Here is a 26,525-nt window from a genome sequence, read left to right on the forward strand (position 1 = left end):
ACCACGTGTGTGAGGTCTGTGTGTGTGGGGTGTGTGTGTGGTGTGCGTGTGTGTGTGTGGGGGGTGTGTGTGTGTGTGTGTGTGTGTGTGGTCTGTGCATGTGTGGTGCGTGCGTGCGTGGTGTGTGCATGTGTGTGTGTGTGAGAGCAGGTGGTATATTGACATAGGTAACACATTTAACTTTGCACACACTTTGGAAGAAAGACTGCGAGACTGTGCCCTCGCAGGCACCTGCCCTGGGCGCAAGGGCGTACCTGGGCAGAAGGCAGTGAGTTGATCCAAAGCAGCTCGCAGGCCTGCCAGCCTCTCTGTGTTCCTGGGTGGGAGGCTTTGTTTCCTGGAACGTAGCTTTTATCATCGCTGGTTTTCACTCTTGGCTCCGGGCCCCTCTTGCAGGTCTTCCTGTGGCCGGGCTGCCATCTGAGCAGCAGCAGAGGAACCCCGAGGGGCTGGGGGCGCAGAGGACCCTGGCTTTAGGTTGTGTTCTGAGGGCACACTAGGTGTGGGGGCTTCCAGGCAGATGCCTGCCGTCTGTCAGGTTGGTCCCTCTTCCAACAAGCGATTTTCACCGTAACGGCTCAGCCTCCCTGATGGTCAGCAACACGCACCCTGCAGGGAAGCGGGCCCTTGGCCTTAGTGATGGATGGCCTCCAGATGTCACTTCGGGAGAATGCATTTTAGGGCAGGGTGTCCTGAGGCTGGGCTCCTCTGCCTCTCGGCTACTGGAGTCACTAAAGCCCAGAGGTCTCCCAGCTTCGGGGTCCTTGGCTGAGTAGGAGGTCCGCAGCCAGGCAGGGTCGTGACGCACTGTGGACATGCCTCGGACATCCCTGGGGCACACAGGACGGTCCTGGCTCCTTCCATCTGACCTCCACTGATGGTGCCGGGATGTGGGCTCACTGGGACACCTGGTCCCTTGGGTTGAAGTTGCTCCCTGTTGGGCACCCACAGCCTGTCCACGCCCACGTGGTGCCCACCGGGTGCTCCTCAGTGGCGAGCCACTCAAGGCTGTCATGGAGACCACATCCAGGGCTGAAGGAGGGTTTGGCTCTGGACTTTGGGCCTGGGACGGGTGACTTCTTGGCAAAGGCTTCCTTCTTCTCCCCTCCTGTTCTGCTCTGTGCCAACAGAATGCCAGCGCTGTGAGCTGGGGCCTCTCCAGTGGACTCATCTTGAGCCCCTGCCCTCGGGTGGCACCAGACTGAGGGGTGCAGAGAAGGCCGGGGTGGGGACCTGTGAGGACACAGGCAGGGCTTCACGAGTGGTGGAGGCAGGCCATTCAGGAAGAGAGGGGCACGGAGCAGAGCCGGAGCGGGCAGAGGCTTGGTGGCACCTGGCCAACCCAGCAAGCGCACGTCTGTGATACTGACGGTGGTGACGGGGAAGATGGTGGTGGTGGGACCAATCTGTGGCTAGGTGTTTTTCACCCCCCACCTCGTCTAATCCTAAGAGCCCTGGTAGATTGAAGGCCGGTATCACCCCGGTTTACAGGGGAGGTATTTGAGAGTTTGAAGGTGAAGTGCCTTTCCCAGGGTTCAACTTGAATAACTTGGCAGGTCTCAAATGTGAACTTGAGACTGACTGGTTCCAAATTTAGACCCTTTCTCACTCCAAGGCACACAGTGGAAATAATTATAATCTGTTTAGCTGGCCTGAGTGGCAGGAGAGGCTGCTGGTGTCTGGAGCCCTGAGGGGTCAGCGTCTGGATGTGACTGTCCTGGGCCCTGCCCACCGCTGGGGTGAGCATTGCTAACCCTGGGCTGAAGTGCCCACAAGGTCAGGCCCAGGGAGCCGCTAGGCCCACAAGGCTTGGGTTCTGGGTTCACAGCCCTGGGCAGTGGACTTGGCAGCCTCCCTCCCAAGTAGGATGCTGGGTCTGTATACAGGAGACAGCGGGGCGGTGGTTAGCGGAGGCTCAGCCCTGTGGCCTGTGAGTCAGCACAGGTCAGACCTCAGGAGGCCTCAGCGCTCTCGTCCTGCTGAGTGACGGTTGGGGAGGCCCTGATCGCCCTCTGCAGACTCAGCCACGGAGCCCCGGGCTCAGCCTCTGGGATGTGTGTGCCCTGCGTCCAGGGTATCTGCCCCAGAAATCCTGCCTCAGGGAGCTGGTCCTGGGACACACGGACAGCTCCCCCGGACTTGGTGGGGTCATGTGGGAGTGGGAACCCATCTAGGGCAGAGGGGGTGGGTCCCCCGGCGTCTCCAACACAGAGACCCCCCCCGGCCCTCATCCCGCCACGGGGATAGGAACGCAGGTGATACTCTGAAAGCTGAAGGAAAGCGGGTTTATGCTGCAGGTGCGACGCTCCCAGGGTTACCCCGGAGACCCGTGTTTATAAACACGGATGTGTGTGAGACACAGCACGGGAACACGGGCTGAGCGTGTGCTGAAGAGCCCACTGTGGCGGCTTCCTCGGGTGGCGTGATTACCCATGAAATTTGTTTTCTGTCTTCCCTGACTTTCTGCTTTTTATGTAAACATCACGTTTACCTGTAATCACAAAGACGCAGCACTAAAAAGTGCCTCAGCTGCTGCCTCTGCTCTCGGGGTTGGCCATCGTGTTCCCAAGGGGAGCGTCACCCCTCACCCTGCATCTTACCTGTGCGCCCGAGCAGAGGCAGAGATGTGGGGTCGGCACGTTTACTTCCTGCTCTGAAGCAACCTTGGGCCCATGCGTGAGCCCCGGCTGTGACATCCCAGGCGTCCCCATGGCCCAAGGCACATGCGGTCCCCACTGTCCCGCATGCCTCTACTGAGCTCATCAGATGCCCTCCCTGTGCCCTGGGGTAGCAGGACGTGGACCCAAGCTTGGGGACCCACACGGTGGCCCCTCACCCAGGTCCGCTCATCCTGGTGCCCGCTGAGGTCGGGTGTCCTGTCCGGCGTGGAGCACGTGGCCACGTGTAGGGAGCACTCACCTGGTGCCTGCCCACCTTGGAGGCCAGACCTGGTTTGGCTGTGGCGTCCATGTTGTGAGGGCCCCTGAGCCAGCAGAGCCCCCACTGGGCAGCTCTGCCTCCCACTCAGGCCCCCCTTTCTCCGCAGGACCCCCTTTCCACTGTCCTGGCCAGGCCAGAGCCTGCTTCGGGGTCCCCTGCTCCTCTCCCTCCCCTTCCCCTCCGACCCCCACCCGGCCTCTGGCATCTCCTGCGGTGAGGGCGGCCCCCCCAGCCCACCTGTCCCAGCCCTTTCAGATTTAGGGGTCCCCTGAATGTCGGCTGTAGGAGGACCCTCTTCCCCACACAGTGGCCCGTCTGCCCAGCAGGTCGTTCAGTTCAGTTCAGTTCAGTCGCTCAGTTGTGTCCGACTCTCTGTGACCCCATGAATCACAGCACGCCAGGCCTCCCTGTCCATCACCAACTCCCGGAGTTTACTCAAACTCATGTCCATCGAGTCGGTGATGCCATCCAGCCATCTCATTCTCTGTTGTCCCTTCTCCTCCTGCCCCCAATCCCTCCCAGCATCAGAGTCTTTTCCAGTGAGTCGACTCGTCGCATGAGGTGGCCAAAGTATTGGAGTTTCAGCTTTGGCATCAGTCCTTCCAATGAACACCCAGGATCGATCTCCTTTAGAATGGACTGGTTGGATCTCCTTGCAGTATAAGGGACTCTCAAGAGTCTTCTCCAGCACCACAGTTCAAAAGCATCAATTCTTCGGCGATCAGCTTTCTTCACAGTCCAACTCTCACATCCATACATGACCACTGGAAAAACCATAGCCTTGATTAGATGGACCTTTGTTGGCAAAGTGATGTCTCTGCTTTTTAATATATTCTCAAGGTTGGTCATAACTTTCCTTCCAAGGAGTAAGCGTCTTTTAATTTCATGGCTGCAATCAGCATCCACAGTGATTTTAGTGGGTCTTAAAAGGAGAGAAATTCTGACACATGGATGAGAGGACATCATGGTCTGAGAGGAAGCCTGACACAGAAGGATGGATACTGTGCGGTTCCGGTTGTCCGAGGGGCCTGCAGCTGTCAAAGCCACAGATGCAGAAAGGAGAGGGTGGGGGAGGGGTGAGTGTCCAGTGTGGGCAGAGTTTCCTTTTGGGAAGATGAGAAAGTTCTGGAGAGGATGGCGGTGATGGTCACACAGCAGTGTGAATGTGCTTAATGCCGATTCTCTGTGTGTCCTGGGCTGGGGGTTGGGGCAGAGAGCCCCAGCTGGCTCCAGCCCTGGGGAGGGTGCTGGGTCTCAGGGCCCAGGGATATCGGTTGTGTTCTTTGCCCGGACCAGATGCTGGGCAGGAAAATCATGAGCTTCGCGGCCGTTCCTGATCCTGACCCACCCACGTGGTGCAGAGGATATGGTGGGTGCATTTTCGATCAGGGTTCTTGGGGAAGGCGTCAGTCCTCTGTGTGTGTGTGTGTGTGCTGAGGGGTGGCGGCACCGCCGTGAGCTGAGAAAGCTCAGGACAGGGCTCTGTTCCCAAAAGCCCTCCGGCTCTTCCCTGCTCCTGTGACTCCATACGGGGCCCCCTTCCAGCAAAGGGAAGGCTCCCACCAACCCCGGGGCCCCAGGCAGGATGGCAAAGCTTCCGTGGCCCAGGCACAGGAGCCCTGACCCACAGCTGCATGGGCTTCACAGCCTCTGAGCCTGGACCTGATTTCCGAGGCTCCTTGGCGCGGAGCTGGCAAGCACTGGTCTTCAGGGGGAGAGTGGACTGGGATCCCTTCGGATGCCGGAGAGCGCTGGTCGGCCCCTGCTTGCTGGGGTCGGGCCCCTCTGGAAGGAGCACTTACGGAGCAAGGAGCAGTGGAGGGTGCAGGCCTGCAGCGGCTCGTGCAGCCTGGGTGGGGGTGCCTTCCTGAGCGGAGGCCATGGCCTGGCAGTGGCCGCTCCGCCCCTCCCCCACACACCCCCCGTGAGCCCAGAGGCTCCAGGAAGGGTGGCCCAGGCCGGGGCATTTCCAGGCTGGACGCGGAGGTACCGCTGGGCCCAGGGAACATGGATCTGCATCCTCTCTCGGCTCTCAGTGAGCTCAAGAGCCTGCCCCACACCCCACCCCACAGTGTCTTCCACAAAAGCCTGAGGCCTCTTCTCAAGCTCTGGGTGTGAGTTGTTGTAGGTCCAATGGCAGGCTCCTCCTCCCCCGAGACCCTCTCTGGCAGGAGGCGGGGGTTGGCACGTCCGGTTTCACAGGTCATTGATTCAGGAACTCAGGCGCTTGCAGCTGATCCAGGTTTGGGGCTGGAGTCGGGGGCTTCCTGGTGGATGTGACGTCCGAGCTGACTCAGGAGGAGGGCAGAGATCCCAGTAGGCTGTCGCAGTGACGCACTGAGGCAGAGGGTCTGGTCAACGTCAGGACGGCATCACTTCCAAACAGGGGAGCCCTGGAGATCTGCTGGGGGCGGCTGGCCCCACTGAATCTGAAGGACTCCCACCCCGCCGTCCTGCAGAAAAGGCCACGAAGGGGTCCTCAGGGGTCCAGGAAGGAGGGGCACTTGTCGGTGACACGTGTGTGACCCCCGCATGGAGAAGATGTCAGGTGCAGTCACTGGACAAATAAGCCCCCCACCAGAAGTGCAGAAGCGCCTTCATAAAGCCTGCTCCGCTGAGGGATGTCGGTTTGACGGCGTTGGGGGCAACAGCATTGCGGGAGGGGAGCTGAGGCCGCAGGCCCCCCAGAAATGTGGGCGAGGCCGCGAAGGCAGACCCTGCCTGCAAGGCTCCTGAGACAAGAATTGTTATTTACACCTTGAAATGTTTGAAGAACTTAACAAGAACATCTAGTGAAGGTGGCTCAGATAGTAAACAATCCGCCTGCAGTGGAGACCAGGTTGAATCCCTGGATCAGGAAGACCCCCTGGAGAAGCAAAAGGCAATGCACTCCAGTGTTCTTGCCAGGAGAATCCCTTGGGTAGAAGAGCCTGGTGAGCTACTGTCCACGGGCTCACAGAGTCGGACACGACTAAGCAACTAACACTTTGATGAGATTCAAGTTGCAGCAGCCATAAATAAAGCTCTGGGGACGGGTGGGGTGGGCATCCCAGGCCGGTCCGTGATTTTTCTGGGGCCACCTCGGCCCCTCAGTCTGCACTGAGCAGCCCCTGGGCGCCCGCAGCAGAAGAGTCAGGACATGTGCCATCTCCTCGTTATAGAAAAGCCCTTCGGACCCCAGAGCCAAGGTTTCGATGACTCGAGTGTGGAAAGGGCCGTTTGCTGCAAGAAGGACGGTCCTGGAGCCCTCACCTGCCTTGGAGGCTGGGTTCGAGGCGTCCAGGGCAGGCAGAGCAGCATCACTCTGTAAGGCAGGCACACGCGTCCTCAGTCTGATGTCCAAAGGTCATGGCCGACTGTAGCCATGGGGGCTGGTGGGGGGACGGGCACCAGGACCGCTCGGGCCTGCCTTGACCCGTGCCCGCCCTGGGCCATTGGCCGACTGCACCCCAGGCCCTACCCACAGTTCCTTATAACAGGGAGGCAGGCAGGTCACGGAGCGGACGTGTGACAGGGGTGATGGGGGCAGGGGTCCGAGCTCCGTGGGGCGGGGCCCAGGAGCCTCCGGAAGCTGGGGGCTGTCCTCTGTGTTGCTGGAGGCCTCCCTGGCAGTGGCGCCATCCATTGCAGGAGCCACGGGAGGTTCATACACAGCTGATCTGGGCCCCCGCACACCCCCAACTCAGCCGTTGCCCCTTAGGCCGAGTGACGTGAGAGCCGCCGGGGGCAGCAGCTTGGCACACGATGGCCCCTGCAGCTCGCCGCCTCCTCAGAGGGGAGAGTAGCACTCAGGACCCCCCCAAGGCTGGAGGGATCACCAGCCTGGGCGATATTCCCCGCTGGGCGTGTGTGCTGCGTGTCTGGCTGGCTGGTGAGCCGTGAGCGCCGAGATTGTCGACCCCGCAGCTGGGGGCAGGTGGGCCCAGCGGGAGGGCCACGTCCCGGCCCCGCCTCTGGGGGGGCACTTGGTGAGCGATCACTTCCTCCCGGGGAGTGCTGTTTCTGCCCCTTTCTCAGGTAGGGAAACCGAGGCAGCACCAGGTTTCAAACCCAAGGAGTCTGGTCTCAGGTTTAAGGTCCAGGCTGTGTGAAAGCGTCCGCGGCAGAGGGAGCCCCAGCGTTTCTGTTGAGCGGCACGGGGGGAGCGGGCTTGTCTGCCGGTCTCAGGGCTGCCCCCTCTGTGTGGGCACAGAGCGGCCGTCCCCAGTGCCCGCCGCCCAGGCCTGCCGTGCGCGCCGCCGCCCAGGCCTGCCGTGCGCGCCGCCGCCCAGGCCTGCCGTGCGCGCCGCCGCCCAGGCCTGCCGTGCGCGCCGCCGCCCAGGCCTGCCGTGCGCGCCGCCGCCCAGGCCTGCCGTGCGCGCCGCCGCCCAGGCCTGCCGTGCGCGCCGCCGCCCAGGCCTGCCGTGCGCGCCGCCGTGTCCACTCGGGGCACTCTGTGTCGGCGTTCCTGAACTCACGCCTTCATATTTACTCTTGCCGCGTCAATTGAATTAGAAAAGGCCGTCGTGCACTTTTGAAGCAAGAGGCCTCGTAAATACTTTATTGGAACAAGCTCAGGATTTACTTGCTCATAAAGATACCCTGGACGGCTCTGCCCTGTGATGAGTAATTGATCGGCCAGCTTAATGTTCGTCGTTGGCAATCCAGCCGCTCGGGTGCATGGCAGCGTGCAGAGCTGGGCTGCGTGGTCTCTGAGGCCATTGGCGGATCCTTGTTGGCGAGGTGGGTGCTCCAGCCCCTTTGCTTGCGAGGCTCCTTCACGTCCATCCTGCCCCCTGTCCCGCCCCTGCCCGCGAGGGTGGTGGGCTTGGAGTTGTCCGGTTGAGCTGCTCTGCTGATCTGTGCAGAACGAAGCAGAGATGGATGAAGGGTGAGCAGGTGAGCCGGGACTTCCCGAGGCAGCAGCCCGCCTCCAGCCTCAGCGTCCTGACTCCTGGGCAGAGGAGTCCACGGCCCCTCCTCGAGCCAGCCCTGGCACGCGCCCTGGGAAACCTCAGTTCCGTGTTGGAGGTGCCGTTTCTCCCACGGTTGCTGGTCAGGGGCACCCGGGGGTGCGGGACACAGCTGGAGCCCCGAGTCCCAGGCCTAGTTGGGGGATGCTGATGACCTCGGCAGACGCTCACACAGGGATGGGCGGCCCCAGCGTCCACTTGAGGGGCAGCATCAGGACGGAGACGGCCCGGCCGCACACTGTCTGGCAGAGTCCTCCTCCTTGAAGTCAGATCCCACTTCCCTTGTCTCTGAGCCGTACATGTCCGAGCCCCAGGCCCTGGGCGCTGCAGCCTGGGTGTTTGTGGGGCTCAGCGCTGCAGGGTGTTATTGAAACCCCCATGTCAAATCCAACCGGAAAGGAAGAAAGAAAAGGAAGCAAAGTGAGTCTGGGTTCCGGGTGGCCAGGCTGGAGGATGGGCGGAGCCAGGCCCCCTCCCCGCCTCTGACCCCAGCCCCTCTGCCCCAGGACGCCTCGGCCTCTTGCTCTGTGCCTGCGCCAGCACCAGAGGCTGGATTCTGTCTGGTGACTGATGGCTCAGGCCCCCGCAAGAGCAGACGCCGTGGCTGAGCCTGAAGCCCAGGTTGCAGATGGATCCGTCCGATGGGTCCGGGCCAGCCTTCCAGGCCTGCCACAGGCTCCCACCCTCGCCTTCCTGAAGTGCTGCCCTGCTGTGGGCCCCTCACCCCTCGCTGCTGCCCGGGATGCCGCCCTTGCCACTGTGCACGGTCAGCGTGCCTAGGTTGGCCGCCTCCTCGGCTCCTGACTTGGCTCTGCTGTCCTTGCAGAGGACAGTTGAATCCGATCCCCGAGTGCGAGTCTCAAAGGCTGTGGCTGCCCATGTTGGTCGGCTGGCGTTCTCAGCCCTTCGTGCGAGTATCTTTACAGGGGAGCTGGGGACTCCAGCCAGCCAGCCCGTGGGGTTTGGATCTTGGTCCTGCCAGGTTATTTATCCAGCACCTGTTCTTGGGAGCCCCACACTGTTCCAGCCTTGAGGCCCTGGTCAGAGAGAATGGACCCTGAGAGAACCTCATGGTCAGCTGCTTCCCCTTCCTCCCTCCCTCTGTCCATCCATCAACCCATCCATCTATCTGTCCATCAATCCATCATCCAGCCACCCATCTATCCATCTACCTTCTCATCAATCTGTCCATCCACCCATCCATCCATCCGTCTGTCCATCAATTCATCATCCATCCGATACTCATGCATCCACCCATCTGTTCATCTGTCCATCAGTCGATCATTCATCCACCCATCCATCCATCTGTCCATCCATCCACCCATCTATCCATCCATACCCATGGACAGTGCCTGCTCTGTGCCGACAGCAATGAGCAGACCCGGCCTGGCAGGCGGGCACAGCACCCATGGTGAGGACTGTGTGGCAGGTGGGGACCTGGGAACAGGCACAGGTCAAAAGCCACTGGATCCCAGGGTGCAGGTGGGGAAGATGGGCTCCCTGGGGGCCTGTCCCTGGGCTGCGGGGCTGGCGGCCCTGCTGTGACAGCTGCTGAGTGCCCCAGGCCGCAGCAGGAATCTGCATCCTCAGATTCTCCCTTCTTTGTGGGGCCGGCCGGGCAGGTGCTGCAGAAGCTCTGACCTCTGACCTGAAACATGGATGTGGCTGGGGCTACCCTGGAGACCCTGATTCTGGGAGCGAGCAGGGGTGGCTAAGCATCCCGATGCATCAGAACTCTGTGGACTCTCCTCAGGTAGCCGAGCCTTTGAAGGGGGCCTCACCCCACAGCAGGGGCACGTCTACAGGCCGCTGAGGCCAGCCTCCGGGGGTGGCTGGGCCCCTGTTTCTCTGTTTCCTCTTCTTGGAAAAGGAGTTTGGCTCTGCCTGGCCCACAGGGTGACCCAGGCTGCTTGGAGGCCGGGACCCTGGGGAGAGGCTCTGGATCAGGATGGGAGGGGCAGACCACCCTTGGGGGCCTCGTGGCCCAAGTAGCCACTTCTCCCATTGCCTGCCAGAAGCACGCTGCTCACGGTGGAGGCAGTCACTACAAACAGCAATGCTGCCTCTCTGGAGCAAGGTCGGGGACGGCAGGGTCTTGGACGTGTGGGGCAGGGGGACCTCTCGCAGGGCCCCTTCTCCCCGGCGATGGTCTGTATGGCCCCGCCGGATGCCCAGCCCCATCCAGGGAATCGCCCAGCGTGACCCTGTGATTCCACTGGGCTCCTGGTGCCTTGGAGCCCCAGGGTGTCCTGTCTGTGGTGCAGGGTATAGGGCCAGGAGAGGCCAGACCCTGCCCAAGGGGAGGGCCCCGGGGGACTGGGGTGGGGATGGGGCCGGAGTCCAGAGGCCCAGCCAAGGTATTCCCGATGCTGCTGACACAGCAGGTGCCCGCTTCTCCAGGGCCCCACTGGCAAAACGGCGCTGGGCTCCTGGTTGCAGGGGAGGCCGCGGTTCATGGCATCTCCAGGCTTGGCTCTGACCGGTGCTGGGCACCATGGGGGCCGGGTGGGCAAGACCCAGGGGAGTGGGGCCCCGAGGCAGGGGTCTGCCCCGTTCTCTGGCGTCTCTGTCTTGGGCTGCTCCAATGCAGAGTGATGCTGCGTGCCTTTTATCGACCTTTGTGAAGTCGTAAACCGCGGCGTAATTACCCCGTGTTTACGATGTGTGCCAACAGCGTTCCGGTCCAGCTCGGGCCGGGCCCCCGGCGCCGCAGGGACCCGCCAGTCGCGCTCGCCTCATTAACAGACACGTTCGTGGGGATAATTGACGGGGAGCCAGCTGGACTGGCCGGGCGCTTTGTAACGGACGTTTCGGGGCGGTGAGCTGCCTCAAGGAGAACGGTGGCCGTGCTCGGTCCCCCTCACTGTCCGTGAAGGCAGGCAGTGCATCCGGGAGCAGGCTTCACTCCCCGCTTCTCCGCCTGAAACCAGGCAGCCAGGCCAAGGGCCAGCCCAGGGAGCCGTGGCCCGGACCCTGGACCGTCCCGCCTTGCTGGGGAGAAGGTTACACCCAGAGAAGTGAGGTGGATCCCGCAAGCTGCGGAAGTGCGCGGCAGACAGGGGCCCTGCAGTCTCCAGCTGGGGGCTGTACTCGGAATACAGAGGGGTCTCGTGCTCGCCTTAAGGGACATCCGGGAGGGTCAGCCCCCGGCCACCCTGCTCTGCGCCCTCACCGGGTCCCCAGAGCCTCAGCCACTTCTGAAGGTCCCCTGAGCCCCATTGCTGTGGCTGAGACCTGCCAGGGAGACTTCTGGGGTGTTGGCCCCTCTGCCAGGCCACCTGGGCTCCCGCCAGGGACCATGCCCTGCTAATCAGCTCAACACCTGTCCTTGTGGCCGGGGCTGGCCGCACCCTCTCCCCGCGTTTCCAGGAAGGAGCTGGCCCAGAACCATCTCCAAGCTGGGGAGGGAGCTCTCCAGGACCCAGGCGTGGGGCTCCTCTGCCTCTGACACCCCCAGCAAAACCCAGAGTGGGGGCCATGTGGGCTACACTGACTGGCCCACTCACCGCGGGCTCTGCCTCCCAGAACCAACATCTGGAGGCCCGTGCCCACCGGGCCCAGCCTCAGTGGTCCCTGGTCATCAGTGCCGGGGTCTGGTGACGGCGGTGCGGCCGCTGCCCAGGGCCTGTTCGCCAGGGCTGCAGCTCAAACACACCACCCTCTCTCGTGCTCCTGCAGGTCACAAGTGGACGCGGGTCTCACTGAGCCGAAGTCAAGGTGCAGGCAGGGCTGGGTCCCCCCAGAGGCTCCAGGAGGGCGTCTGTCGCTTGTGTTTACCTAATTCTGTGTCTCATGGCCGCTTCCTTCCTCCAGCCTCTGAGCCCAGCATCACCTGACCTCCCCTCTCTGTGGTTAGGCTCCCTCTGCCCCCTTAGAGGGACCCTGTGATGCCGCGGGTACCAGCGTTAGGGCCACACTCAGGACCTTCACCCACATCTCCACTAGTTAAGGCGATGCTCGCTTGTGTGAGGCTCTAGGGTTTAGGGCATGGGCCTCTCTGGGGCCATGTTTCTCCTGGCTACATGGGGTCATTTGTAACCCCTTTTCTGAGTTCGGGGTCTTGCTGTCTGTGACCCCAGAGCCTGTCAAATGGCTGTGACCCTAGCGAGGAGACCCACGGCAGCGGATGGCTTGTGCCCACCCTCATCACCCTAACCGCTCGGGGTCCATTGCTTTTCCCCAAGCAGTCTACTCTGACTGAGGAGGCTGTGACCCCACATGGGCCCTGCAGGCACACCAGGGAGTGTGGGGTGGAGAGGTGGGGTCTGCCCCACTCAGCGTGCAGGCCAGGAGACAGAGTAGAGCACCCGCCGGACGGCCCGGAGCCCCCTGGGGCAAGACCAGCCCGCTGGAATCCAGGCTCAGATGGCCCCTCCCATGGAGACGTCACAGGGCGCCTGGGGGTGCATCCAGCTCTGACCTGCAGGCCTCGCCCACACCCCTGTGGAGTCTGTCCTGATACAGGGAGTGGGCTGCGTGGCCACCAGTGTTCTCCCTGAGCACCTCGCCCCTCCCAGCTAGAGGGGGAGGACTGCAAGGCCTGTGGTTGTAAGTAGGGCGGGCCCCGCGTGGACCTGGCAAGGCAAAGGCATAGCTGAGGGGAGCAGGGCTCTGATGGCATGGAGGGTGGGCCAGGGGCCTGGGAAGGCCGGCGGTGCAGCAGGGAGGGGCCGGTGCTGGGCCTGTGAGTCCTGGGGGGCCTGGTCCCCACCCAGCATTCTCCAGGGCAGAGCACAGACCCACACACCACAGCCGACCTTAGAGCCATCTGCCCTCTGCAGGCCCAGCCTGGGCCGCCTCTGATGACCCTCCCCTGCCTGACTGATGGCCCAGAACCGGGAACCCACAGCTGCTCCTGGGGGAGGCTTCCGTCGCCCCAATGTGGCGGCTGCAGGGGCATCTCGGGGGCCTCCATCGGCTCCTGCGTTTCCGTCTCGCAGCCCCATTGGCAGCCGGCTCTGTGATCTCACATCCCAAGGATGCGCGTCCCGCCTCCGGGCGCCGCCCTGTCCTCTGCAGGTGGCCAGCCAGCTGTTGTGGAGACAGCAGGGGTGGTCCCCGACGGCCCACAGTGGCTTCTGCTAGCTTGGGTCACGCAGCGCCCCTGCAGCTCCTCTCTGAGCCTGGGTGAGCCTGCGTGCTGGGGGCGGGGGGCTTGGCTGGGGGCAGGACACTGGCTGACCGCGGGGGCCGCCGTGGCACTGCTGCGGGGAACTCGAGTGCAGGCTCTGGTCTCTTTCCCAGAGAACCCATTTCACTGCCAGGTTCGCAGCCTGCCTTCTTCCCTTCGTATTACAGGTCCCTCCTGCACCTGCTCTCCTGCGGGTGAAAAGGCCGGGCCCTCGGGGCACCCAGGCAAGCATCTCAGGAGGGCCTGCCGGGTGGGCGTCTGTAAGCCAAGGCCACTCCTGGAGCTGGCGGCCGTGAGGGGACCCTCTGCTCCCTCCCCCTGCTCCCCTGGGGCCCTTCCTGTGTCTGGAGGCTGCGGGACAGGCTGGGAGGCACCCAGGGGGCTCCTCACACGGAAGGTTCCAGAAGGCGCGCCGGCCACGGGAGGGGCCACCACCGGCCCTTCTCGTCCCAGCTCATCTGGATTCCGGGCTTGGGGGGAGGACGTGGCTGTGGACAGAAGGAGCAGCGACCGGAGGGAGCTGGCTGGGACGGGTCAGCGGGCTGCTGGGGGCTTGCATACGATCGGGGGCTTTGCTGGAAAAGCCACAATGATACTTCCCGGCTGTGCTGACGGGAGTGGCCAGGGGCTGACCCACAGGGCAGGGTGAGCTCGTTCAAAGGCTCATCTTCAAGCTGGGAGAAGGCGGGTGTCATGCTCCGAGCCCTGAGGCTCATCTGTCCGTCAGCGTGGGCTGTCCCCCGATTACTCCCATCCTTCCTGACGGGTCCCCCGTGCAGCAGCACCAGGCAGGGTCACTGGGGCAGGACGGGGTGGGGGCCCTGACTGCCTGGCGTGGCCGGGACTGTCGGACTCTCTGCCTCTGTGGCCAGCGGTGGGACGGAGGGTTAGAGGGGAAAGGTACAGTTGGCACTAAGTGGCAGCGTGTCGCATCTGCCCGGCTGGCACTTGGCCTCCCATATTTCTGGTCCGTTGCAGGTGGCTGGCAGCCTTTCCTCTGCAGGCTGGGGTCTGACCGCTGACCCCTGGCACGGCCCCCTCTCCTCCAGGGTCCCCGCACCGGCAGGGTCGGGGTCTGGAGTTCCCAGGCCCGTTCCTGTCCAGGGAGGTCAGGCCGGCCCCACAGCCAGCGCCCCGGCGCGTCCGGACCCTCTCCGAGGGCAGAGCAGCCTCGTTGCCCGGGCCCTCCTTCCTGTCGGGACCTGCCCCGGGCCCGGGTCTTCCTCACCACATATGTGCCAAGTGGCGACCCAGCCGGTGGTCAGCTCCGGCCCCTCCGGCCGCCTCGTCCGCCCTGGTTTCGTCCTTGTCCAGGCACAGGCTGATGTCCGTGATCACTCGAGGCCTTCCCCTCCAAGTGCCCGTCAAGGCGGCCTGAACCTTTGTCCTGTCATCCATCCTGCCAGACACCTCCCAGATGGATGTCAGTGCAGCCTGGATACAGCGGCTGGCGTGGGCTCCGGGGGCGGGCAGTTGGGCGCTGCTGGGAGGACCTGGCCCTGCCGAGTCACCGCAGAGCCCTCGCCCCTCAGGCCAGCCTTGGCTGCCCTCTCCATGTGGACCGCCCCCGCCGACACCCCTACCAGGTTACACAGTGCTCCTGGCTCTGAGAAGTGACTCCTGAGCTGCCTTTGGACTGTCCAGGGGCTAGGCTTGGGTCTGGGTGCTGGCCGCCCTGGTTTGGGGACCATCCTGGGGACAGCGAGGAGCTGGTGACCAGCCATCCTGCCTGCTCTGGCTCAGGGACTAAACGAAACCTGGCCAAGTTGACTCACTCAGCCAGAACATTGCAGCAGAGGCTACGCCCCTAAATGCCCAGAAGACGGCCCGGGTGGGCTGCAATGAGGACCGGGGACAGCGGAGCAGCCCCAGAGCTTAAATAACAGCTGGACAGAGCCTGCGCCGCACAGAGTTAACGACTGCACAGGGCAGTGCGAACCCGCATCCTCGCCTGAGCCCCCGAAACCGCGCCCTGCAGGCTGAGCCCCGCCTGTCACCAGACGCACCCTCCTCGTCCTCCCGGGACGCGTCCTTGCCACCCCTGTGTGTCTGCTGACTGACGTACGCCTCTGTCCGTCTCTTGTCGCCCTGGTCCTGGTGTTGTCTATAATTTTGCGGGTAACTAGCTCAAGTACGTTAAACAGGCTGCTGCCGCTGCAGCCTCAGCTTCAGGAGGCTGTGCGGTGTCGGCCTGAGAAGGGGCTCTTCTCAGGAACAGGGAGGTCCCGACGGTCTGGGAGGAGGTGCCCAGGGCCCCGCATCCCTCCTACTGCGCCTGTGTGGCCCCGTGAGCTGCCCACCACGGGCCCCAGGTGGCTGGCTTGGGGTCACTGTGCACAGCCCCCTCCAAGCCCGGGACCGGGCGGTGCAGACACCCCTGGTCCTCCTGGGTGAGGTCACACCCAGGTGCAGCTTCCCCTGGTCAGGGCGACCCCGGTGGCTCTGGGCCAACGGAGCTGGTTGCTACTCCCGGCACTTTGTCCTGCCAGCTCGTGTGATGCTGCCCTGGACCCGGCCCCAGGCTGGGCTGGGGACCTGGAGGTGACCTCAGGGACAAAAAGGCAGGATGGGTCTGTACAGGGGTCTGCCTGGAGGAGGGGATCAGAGGTGACCCAGTGCATCCGAAGGGCCCCTGGGGCTGGAGGCCGCCAGCTGGTCCCCTGCAGGGTGGACTCTGCCCCCCACACTCCTGCAGGTAGGGCCCCTGTCCTGGGTATCACCTCCCTGCGGTTCCCTTGTCATGAGCTGCAGCATGCACCCGACCTGTCTCCCTGCCGAGCTCATGGGGCGGACAGTCCCCGAGCTGGGAGGGCCCCTCGGGGCCGCGTCCCACCCACTTTCTCCTACGGTGGTCCCAGAGCTACGCTGGAGGCAGCATACAGTAGGTGCTTATTATTTGCTGAGGGAATGAGAGTGTGGCAGAGTGAGAGGGCGCCCTGGTGGAGGCCATGGCCACGTGGCGGGGCACAATCTGGCCCGCGGTGGGGAGGGGCCACCAGGAGTGCTGTGGTGCCTGGGGTCGCGGCGGGGATGACCTGGGGCACCGGCCGGGCTCAGGGAGCACGTGGGGCCTCCTGGGGCGAGCGGCTGGGCCACCCCAACCAGTGCGACCGCTCAGAGCTCGTGGTTTACGGGGGGCGGGCCCTGCTGCTGGGACACTCGCCACGCCAGCTTCTCAGAGCGATGACTGCTCTCCCTGGCTGGTATGTGTGTGGTGTGTGTGTTGGGGGGGGGGGTGTGTGTGTGGTGTGTGTGTGTGGTGTGTGTGTGTGTGTGGTGTGTGTGTGTGTGTGTGTGTGGTGTGTGTGTGTGGTGTGTGTGTGGTGTGTGTGTGTGTGGTGTGTGTGGGTGTGGTGTGTGTGGTGTGTGTGTGTGTGTCTGTGGTGTGTGTGTGGTGTGTGTGTGGTGTGTGTGTGGTGTGTGTGTGTGTGGTGTGTGTGGTGTGTGTGTGTGGGGTGTGTGTGTGTGTGTGCTGTGTATGTGTGGTGTGTGTGTATGTGGTGTGTGTGTGGTGTGTGGGTGTGGTGTGTGGGTGTGTGTGTGTAGTGTGTGTGGTGTGTGTGTGTGTGTGTGGGGTGTGTGTGTGTGGGGTGTGTGTGTGGGGTGTGTGTGGGGTGTGTGTGTGGGGTGTGTGTGGTGTGTGGGGTGTGTGTGTGTGTGGTGTGTGTGTGTGTGGTGTGTGTGTGTGGTGTGTTTTTGTGGGGGAATGTGTGTGGGGTGTGTGTGTGTGTGTGGTGTGTGTGTGTGTGGTGTGTGTGTGGTATGTGTGTGTGTGTGGGGTGTGTGTGTGTGTGTGGTGTGTGTGTGTGTGGTGTGTGTGTGGTGTGTGTGTATGTGTGGTGTGTGTGTGGGGGGGGTGTGTCTGGTGTGTGTGTGTGTGTGTGGTGTGTGTGTGGTATGTGTGTGTGGGGGGGGTGTGTGTGTGGGGGGGGTGTGTGTGGTGTGTGTGTGGTGTGTGTGTATGTGTGGTGTGTGTGTATGTGTGGGGTGTGTGTGTGTGATGTGTGTGTGGGGTGTGTGTGTGTATGTGTGGTGTGTGTGTGGTGTGTGTGTATGTGTGGTGTGTGTGTGGTGTGTGTGTATGTGTGGTGTGTGTGTGGTGTGTGTGTATGTGTGGGGTGTGTGTATGTGTGGTGTGTGTATGTGTGGTGTGTGTGTGTGTGATGTGTGTGTTGTGTGTGTGTGGTGTGTGTGTGTGTGTGGTGTGTGGTGTGTGTGTGGTATGTGTGTGTGTGTGGTGTGTGTGTGTGTATGGTGTGTGTGTGGTGTGTGTGTGGTGTGTGTGTATGTGTGGTGTGTGTGTGTGTGGTGTGTGTGTGGTGTGTGTGGTGTGTGTGGTGTGTGTGGGGGGGTGTGTGTGGTGTGTGTGGTGTGTGTGGGGGGTGTGTGTGTGGTGTGTGTGGGGTGTGTGTTGGGGGGGTGTGTGGTGTGTGTGTGGGGGGGTGTGTGTGTGGTGTGTGTGTGTGTGGTGTGTGTGTGTGCGCGTGCGCGCGTGTCTGTGTGTCTCAGGGTCTGTGTGCCTCTTGGCCCTGGCATGTTCACACCGCAGTCCTACATCCGTATAAGCTGTCCGCCGTGTGCATGCGCCAGGCGTGTGGAGTGCATGTGTTTGCACCTTCTGTATAACTGTGTGTGTGTGTGCAGTTCTCGTGCACACGCGTGAATGGGTGTGTGCCCACCGGGGCAGAGGAGACCCTGGGCGGCACGGCCTGGAGTTTAGCACATGCGGCCAGCTCTCCCCGGTGGAGTGGCAGCCGGCGCAGCCCCCAGAGGTCCTGGGAGAGGGTTTGGTCCCCCTGCTCAGCCGGGCTGACCCGATCAGCCCAGGCCCCCATCGCCCAGCTCCGCGCAGCCCCGCTCCTGACTCGGGACTGGGGGTCGGGCCCTTCCCTCCTTCCTTTCTGGCCGTGACCGAGACTGCCCACAGGTAACGTCCTGGCGCGAGGGCAGGGCCTCCAGCGCCCCGCTGCGTGAACGGTTAGGGCACCAGGGCCACCTGCGCGCTCGTCGGCATTCACAGGCAGGGCTGATGGCATCGCTGGCGGCGGCTCGGATGGCCCTCGGGGAGCGACACCCGTCCCCACGCCGCACTGGGTCCTCTCCGTGGGGCGGGCGCCTCGTGGGCGCAGCGTGAGCATCGTGTGGGCTGGTCCCCGGAGCACGTCCACTGAGCTCGCCTGTGCGTCTCTTGCAGGTCAGCTGGCCGCCGGCACCTGTGAGATTGTGACGCTGGACCGCGACAGCAGCCAGCCGCGGAGGACGATCGCCCGGCAGACAGCCCGCTGTGCCTGCAGAAAGGGGCAGATCGCGGGCACCACGCGAGCCCGACCCGCCTGCGTGGACGGTAAGAGCCCAGGACCCCCCAGCACCTGCCCCCCCGCCATCCAGGACATTTCGCCCAGGCCCCCTGCTCACTGGATGGGCCTCCCGCTGGACGGGGCCCCCAGCAGGCTCCTTGGGCTGCCTGTGGGCATGGGGGCTGGGACACTGCCCACGTGGCCCAAGGGCATTCCTTGGCCAGTCAAGTTTGCCGTGGACAGAGCGGTTCAAGGTGGTGCCATGGGGAAAGGGGGCCTGAATGCCCATGAGGCTGCTGTCGCCCTCCAGCCTGGCAGGTGGCAGGTTCCCCAGGCTCCCAGGACAGCCAATGCGCTTGGGAGGTGGGCTGGCGGTTCCCCGGAGGCTGAGCCGTCTGGGGAATGAGACGTGTCTTGTTAATGTCCTTGCCTTTGGGACCATCCTCGATCTTCACAGAGAGGAGCCCCTCACCTTCCGTCAGGCACTGACATGGGTGCAGGCGATGCTGTGGGCGCCGTGTGGGGTGCAGGGCACTGACCCGGGGGGGCCAGCAGGATGCCTGGGCATTCAAGGCCGACACAGTGGGTCCAGCAGGGGTCTGGTGATGATACCAGCTAGGGGCGGGGCAGCTGGAGAGCTGGGAGGGCACAGGTTGCAGTGGGCGAGGGAGCCAGGTGCCTCTGGCAGGGCAGACTCACTCTCCAGGTGGCATGGGGGCTCCTGGGGGCTGCTGTGTTGGTCCGGGTTCCTTGGGATGGGTGGCCCTGCACAGGGTGTGTGTGGGGGGCTTGGTTCTGCAGGGGACTGGGGGAGACGCAGTCACAGCAGTCCCTGAGGCCAGCTCCAAGGTATTAGCCAGTCCATCCCGCAGGGGCGGTGGGGTCACACGGGGTCACCCGGAGCTGGACTTGGACCCGGGCTCTTCCGGCTGAGCCCTTGCTCCCCTAGGGCTTCTGTGTGGGCTCTGGGGTCCAGGCCCACTGGTTCAGTCTCCTGCCCCCACCCAGAGTGGTGCCGCCCCCCAGCCCCTGCTCTGACCCAGAACGTGGGGTCCTGGTTCAGTCTCCTGCCTCTGCCCGGAGCCTTCCTCTGCTCTGATCCGGGAGACTCACCGTGCCTGCGGGGGACGGTGGTGAAGGAGTCAGAGAGGTGACGGGCGTGCACACACGGGCGAGCTCTGGGCTCTGAGGCCAGAGATTCACCAGCAGTGGGGGCAGGCCTTCGTCGGGAGTGGGGACGTGTCATCCGAGTTGGGGGACAGTCTCTGAGGAGCCGGCGGGTCCCAGGACAGCCCCCACAGCGAGAAAGGCCCCCAAGGAAGGGATCAGCAGAGCTGTGAGCCCCACCCCCAGGGACAGGCTAACTCAGGAACCCGCCGGGTCAGCAGCAGCCTCTCTGAGGGCTGGCCGGGGACCTGGCCGGACGGTGACTCTGCTCGGGGCCTGGAGCCCAGAGCTCTGGCCCCTCCGGGCCTCTAGCAGGACAGGGAAGCCCTGGGTGAGGGGCTCACCGGTCCAGGCCCTGGTGCCCTGCGCACCTTTGGCTGCAGGGGCCTCACCCGCAGAGCCTGCGGTGTCCAGAAGCTCCTTGGGGGCATGCAGGGCTCTGGGACCACCCCCCACCCCCAGGACCCACCCCACTTCCCTCAGGCCTGTGGCCATGGCTGCTGGTCTGGAAGGGCTCCCTGGGCATGTCGGGGGCGCCTGGAAGGACAGGACCTGCCATCTGGGGCTGGAGCGAGTGGAAGGGTGCTGCCGGGGCCGCTGGCACCCTTTGAGGGTCTGGAGCCATTTTTGTCTCTAAGAAGCCTAGTCTGTCTTTGTTAAGAGCACCTACCCATCAGTGTCCCGTGTACGGGCTGTGATTGAACAGCCAGATGTTCATGCGTGGTGCTAGCATCCTTGCCTTTGGGACCCTTCTCTGAAACAATCACCAGGGCTCCTCCTGGCTTACGCAAGGCCGCTGCAGTGACCCTGGACCTGGTCAGCCCCTCAGGTCCCGGGTGGATCATAGTGACCCCAGCGAGCTGGGCTAAGTCCCCACGTCCTGTGTGTCTGCAGCTCCTGTAACTCCAGACGGCCGAGAGCCTTCTAGTGCCTTCTGGCTGGCGTTGATGGATTCTTCCCGGCCAGGAGGGAGGGACGGGGAGGCGCAGGCCTGGCGGGAGCTCACAGCCCCGCTCCCCTCCCCTCTGCTCGTTAGCTCTGCGCGCCTACCAGGGAGTCGGGTCAGAACTGATTACTAATTGAATCCGGGTCTGCTCATCTGAAACCGTGTCCTCGCCCCTCTCCGGCGAGCTCCCCGCGCCTCAGGAGCCGGGTCCCAGAGACCCAAATTAAACCCGGCCGTTTGCAGGCGAGGCCTTGCAAACCAGTTAGCTGGCATTTTTTTGCACAGTGGGCATTTCCAGGCTGCCATCTAATTTAATTTTTGCTTTTCTGTTTGCTTCTCGGTGTGCATAATAAGTCTCCTCACCTGTGGATTGTGTCGGTGAACAGGAAACTCGCTCTGCCTGTGTGTGTGGGGGGGGGGGAGTGGAGTTCCGTGTGAGCGGGGCTTAAACTGGGCGGGAGGGCGTGTGCTGACCCCACCCCCATGTTCAGTAAACACGGGGCCTTGAAATGCCGGAGCCCAGCTGCCTCCGCTCACTTACTTATTAATATCATTCACGTATTCACCCACTCAGTCGTTCCATCAGAGAAGGTGTTTGCTCCTGGAGGGAGGAGAGCTGGAAGGGAGATTGACTCTTAGGCTGTCCAGGACCTAGTACATGCGGTGCTGGGGGGCTGGGGTCCAGGCTGTGGGGCCCCAGAGTACAGCCATCTCTTCCTACGTGTGACCTTGGCAAAGCTGCATCTCTAAGGGAACATTTGAGCAGGGTACTGAAGGATGAACAGGAGCTCACCAGGAGAGCATCTCTTTGTGAAAGGAGAGGGCTGGTGGTCAGACGGGAGCTCCTGGCCGTGTTTCAGAACCTGAAGTGTTTCCCGACAAACTGAAACCAACACCCCTCCCCCCCCGAATGCAGGTGACCCAGTACCTGCCTGGGGCCGCTCCCACTCATGGGACCGTCATGGAAAGAGGTTCTCAAGCAAACAAACCCACCGTCCCTGCCCAGATACAGAGCGGCACCCCCCCAGGGGGCACCTCCTCCCACAGCTCTGCTGCTCCCAGAGGCTCTGGGGCTATGGGCAACCCCCCAGGCAGGTTCCCCGGCGGTCCCGATGCCCCCGCAGCACCCCTGGGAGGACCGAGGCCAGGACCCCAAGCCACACCCCGCCCAGACACAGCAGGCCATCCATCCACAAGCAGCCCACCTCCCTGAACTGGCCTCTTTCCTTATAAAGAGAGGTCCTCCCCCACCGGCTGAATTCTCCTGAAACTCTTTTGAAAGGAATCAAAGCAGAGGAAGCAGCACGGTGCCTGGGCCGGGCACAGGCAGTGGGGAGAGCGGAGGTGCTCTCAGCAGCAGCAGGGCCCTGGCTGTGCGGGGAAGCGAGGGTTAGAGTCCAGGTGGGGCCCGACAGGGACCCCGGAGCCTCGTGGGCGGCGGAGGGCAGGACTGTTGTGAGGGCCACCGCGGCCCTGGGCAGGAGGCTGTAGCCAGGACTGGTGCGGCCTGGGGAGGGTCCGCGGCCAGGCTCTCCAAAGGCCCTGCAGGGCCCCTTGGCCGATGCTGCTGCCCGCCACCTCTGATGGGAGCCCGCCTGTCCACCAGGCACCACGCCCTGTGCTCCCAAGCAGAGGACAGATGCCTCCAGGTCACGTGCCTCAACGTTAGGGCCAGGCCACGTCGTGCGCCTTTCCTTTCCAGGGGGCCCAGGAGCCGGGGCCCCGGGCCTCAAGCGTGCTCACCGGCTGTGCCTGCCTGTGCCGCCGCCAGTCGGGGTAGAGCATCACAGCTCCTCAGGGGGGAGGGCGTGTGGGGCTCCAAGGCCCGCCCTCGGTGGCCGTACCCGCCTCGGCAACCACCTGTGCCCATTGGCACCCTTCCCAGCAGTTTAAAGGCATGAGGGTCCCGGGCGTGGCCGTGAGGGGCTCTGAACAGGAAGCATGGATCAGGGAGGTGGGCTTGGGAGGGGCCTGGGCACAGACGGCTTCTGTGGTTCAGAATCAAGTGAAGACCCAGAAGAGGCTCCCAGGTGGAGCCCTAGGAGGCTCCTCATGTGTACACACAAGGAGTCAAGGGTCCAGAAATGAACCCTCCTGGCACTCCAGCTGATTTTCGACAAGGATGCCAAGACCACTCAATGGGGAAAGAGAAGTCTTTTCAACGGGCAGCACTGGGACATCCTGATTTCCGCGTGCAGAAGAATGAAGTCAGATCCCCGCCGCACACCACGTATGCAGACGACCTCAAGGTGGATCAGTGTCCTCGGTGTTCAAGGGCCAAGACGTCAGAACTCGTAGCAGGAAACTGAGCGAACTCTTTGTGACCTCGGGTTTCGCAAAAGATCCTTTCATAGGATGCCAGAAGCACAAGCAGGAAGAGGAAGATGGATTAGATAAGCCTCATCCAAATGACGGAGAGGGAAATGCCCGCCCGCTCCAGTGTTCTTGCCTGGAGAATCCCAGGGACGGGGGCGCCTGGTGGTCTGCCGTCTATGGGGTCGCACAGAGTCGGACACGACTGATGCAACTTAGCAGCAGCAGCAGCAGCAGCCAAATGAAAAGCTTTGGGGCTTCAGAGGACACCTTGGAGAAAGTGAAAAAACAGCCCACGGGACGGGAGGAAACATTTGCAAATTGTGGGTCTGACAAGGGACTTTTATCCAGAACATATGAAGAGCTCCTACCACTCAAAAATGAGAAGACAGTTAACACAATTTTTTGAAAATTGTCAAAGGATCTGAGTAGACACTTCTTCAAAGAAGACGGACGTGAATAGCTAATAAGCCCCTGAAAAGACGCCAGCCACCATGAGTCAGCAGGAACCTGCACATCAGATCCACAGTAAGACAACCCGCACACCCCGCAACGTGGCTGCAGTCGGGCCGCAGATGATCGCAAGTGTTGCCAAGGATGTGGGTAATCAGAGCCTCGTACCCCAGTGCCGGGAGGTGACAGGAAGCAGCTGCTCTGGAAGAATGGTCCTGATTAAACAAGAGCTGTCCTGTGAGCCGGCAGCCCCACTCTCAGGGGAATCCCAGTTCTTTCTCCAGGAGGAATGAAAACACACATCCACGTGTCAACTGCAGGAGGTCCACACCGTGACGGTTGCGAGCTGAGTTTCATTTGGGGCAAAATGAGGACCGCAGCCCGGGAGACAGCCCCTCAGTCAGCTCCTAGAGACCATTCGCTCCAAAGAGGTAGAAGGGAAGGTCAGTATTGGTGCGATTTTGGTGAAAGCAGAGTCCATGCAATCAAGCACATATTTTTCACAGGTTTCTGCTGGTCACGAAGAGCAGGCGTCACCAGGAAGGATTATAGTGCTTTTCTAGCTACAAGGAGATGCAAGAATCGGGCTCATAGACCCTCCTGAAAATACCTTAACTCTCTGAAGACCTGTTCTGCCAGTTTTTTCCCAGGACCCAGAGCACCCGCTTCCTGATCTCCATCCTGAGCTCCTTTGGGGGGTGTTGAAGGTCGGCAGCTGCAGCAGCTCACGATTTAATCCTTGTGGAGGTAGATGACAAGTGCCAGTTTGGAGCTGGCGACTCAAAAACTTGTCCACACTCATTCACAGCAGCCTTTGCCGTAATGGACAAAAGGCGGAAACAGCCCGTCAGTGGAAAAACGGGTCAACTGAATACAGTGTGTCCATAAATGGATGTTACTGAGCTGTAGAAAAGAATGAGAAGTGACACACGTTCCGCGTGGACCAACCTGGAAAGCGTGGTGCTCAGTGAGGAAGCCAGACCCCAAGGGCACGTGGTATGTGATTCCGGGTACGTGGAGTTTCCAGAACAGGCAGATTCGGAGAGACAAGGGGCTGGTCTGTGGCTGCTGGGGGCTGGGGAGTGACGGGCGAGGGGATGGGGTTTCTTCTAGGGGGAGAAAGTCTTAGTTACTCAGTCGTGTCTGACTCTCTGCAACCCTACGGCGTCCATGGCGTCCTCTGTCCCATGGGAGTCTCCAGGCAAGAATACTGGAGTGGGTTGCCATTCCCTTCTGCAGGGGATCTTCGACCCAGGGATTGAACCCAGATTGCAGACAGATTCTTTACTGTCTGAGCCAGCAGGGCTAAAACTGACATGACGGACGCACGGCTGTGCACACACTGAAACCGCTGAGGTTGTGCGCTCTTGAGTCGTGAACTGGAAGGTGTGTGAACCCCCCACCACACGTGAACACGGCGGATGAGGAGGAGGGTGAGCTGGGAGCAGGGTGCCTGGCAGACTTGTACCACAGTGCGGGACTGGCACCACCCACCCCCCAGAGGCGAGGGTCAGGGGTGAGGACGAGGGCTGTGCTGCAGCCCGGCTGGGTCGGAACTCAGGTTGGAGAAGGTCTGACAGGGCAGGCGAGTGTCGACCCCCGTTCCTTAGACTGCAGGCAGGGCCCAGCATCCGTCTTGCAGGATGTGGTAAAACTCGCGCAGCTGGAAAATATACTTGCAGAGGGCGCTCAAGTCCAGGCGTGCTCGGTGTTAGGTCCAGCGGAGCCTGGGTGGCCCCTCCCTGTCACACCGGCCCACTGTGTGAAGAGCCGTGTGGTCAGCGGCCCCTGATCACGGCCCGTGAAGGGGCAGGAGGCCGGGACGGGGCTGAGATGCTCAGAAGCAAAAGGGAAGCAAACGTGAGGTCACTTAGATGCTGGTGAAGAAGATGGGGAGCTGAGAAGGACAGAGAAACTGGAAGTGGCTGGGAATCCCCAGGAGAGGGCTGGGAGTGGGGCCAGGGCCACCGCGGGGAGGAGCCAAAGGCCCAGCGGGAGGACCATAGCTGGGAGGCCGGAGCGACCCTGGGCTCTCCGTCAGGCCGGGGCCGTGGCATTTCAGCCCCCAGCCCCTGGATCTCGTCACTTCTCCCCGCTGTCAGTGCTGGCACGCTCGGGTGGGGCCCAGAGACGAGGCGTGAGACGAGAGGAGGGGGCATCACCAGGCAGCACAGACCTGACGGAGGCTGAACCGGGCAGGTGTGGCAGGGAAAATCCAGGAAGGCTTCCTGGAGGAGCTGGCCCTGTGATCCAGGGAGGCGGCCACGCCCTATGGCCCTGGCTGTGCTGGACTCCCGGAGGTCCTGTAACAGGCGGTGTGCATGAGTGGCCACCCCACATCCATGCCCATCCCTGTGCAGACCCCCAACCCGCTCTCTGTGAAGGGGATGTGCAGAGTGGACAGCAGGCCCCAGTCTTGGGGGAAAAGCTGTTATGTTTTATAATACTTAGATAGGTGAGTTCTGGTGTGCGTTTAAAACCCTGCATGTGTGGCCTCCAGCTGGCTGACTCAGCTCTCCGAGCTGTGGGCAGATGGACAGCAGAGGTGAGCCAAGGCCCAGCCCCGCACTTCCTCACCTGGGTCACCTGCCCTCTGGCGCCTGCGAGCCCCACCCCATGCTGTGCCCAGCAGGCTGGCAGTGACCCATGAGGGCCATGTGCTACATGTTAAGAAGTGTTGTGAGCTGACTGCCCTACACAGCCATTATCACAAAGAAAGTTATTTAAATTTATCTGTACATAAATGATACTAGAAAGAAATACACCAAAGAAAGGTATTCACCTTAAGACTCTAAAAAAGGAACAATCTAAACCCAAATCAAGTAGAAGGAAGAAAATAATAAAAATCAGAATGGAAACGAAACAGAATAGAAAAAAAAAAAAACAGTGGACATCAGCTAAACCAAAGTTAATTATTTGAAAGATAAACAAAAATATCAAAATTTTATTTGTAACTAGTCTGACCAGAGAGAGAAAAGGCTTAAATTACAAAATGAGAAACAAGTTACCAGCTGGCTGCCGACACACTAGGCAGCTCGGAGGAAACGGACAGCTTCCTGGAAAGACAGACTGACTCCAAACGGAAAGTCTGGTTCGACCCGAGAAGTCACGATAATGAGGTGATCATCTGACAGCACCTCAGCAGGAAGAGCCCAGGGTCAGATGCTTCCACCGCCGAATTCTACCTCACTCAGACAGGAATTCATGTCAATTCCTCTCAAACTCTTCCGACAAAAATATAAGAGGAAGCATTTCTTGACTTGCTCCATGAAGCTGGGTTTACCCTGAGAGCAAAAGTCTGAGGGAAAGACATTACAAGGAAACTG

General features: G+C 61.9%; 1 protein-coding gene across 3 annotated transcripts in view; it reads left to right on the forward strand.

Annotated features, from left to right (window-relative positions):
* The window catches only part of TAFA5 (TAFA chemokine like family member 5), a 167,835-nt gene that overhangs the window by 86,163 nt on the left and 55,147 nt on the right, over positions 1-26,525 (forward strand). For all 3 annotated transcript variants that reach the window (XM_088837581.1, XM_088837579.1, XM_088837580.1), the window contains exon 2: positions 18,218-18,367. In XM_088837581.1, coding sequence (XP_088693707.1) covers positions 18,218-18,367 — 150 coding nt within the window. The remainder of the gene's footprint in view (positions 1-18,217; positions 18,368-26,525) is intronic.

This window comes from Moschus berezovskii, chromosome 6 (assembly GCF_049115385.1).
Source record: "Moschus berezovskii isolate FMDL1 chromosome 6, NW_MosBer_1.0, whole genome shotgun sequence".
Classification (NCBI taxonomy): Eukaryota; Metazoa; Chordata; class Mammalia; order Artiodactyla; family Moschidae; genus Moschus; species Moschus berezovskii.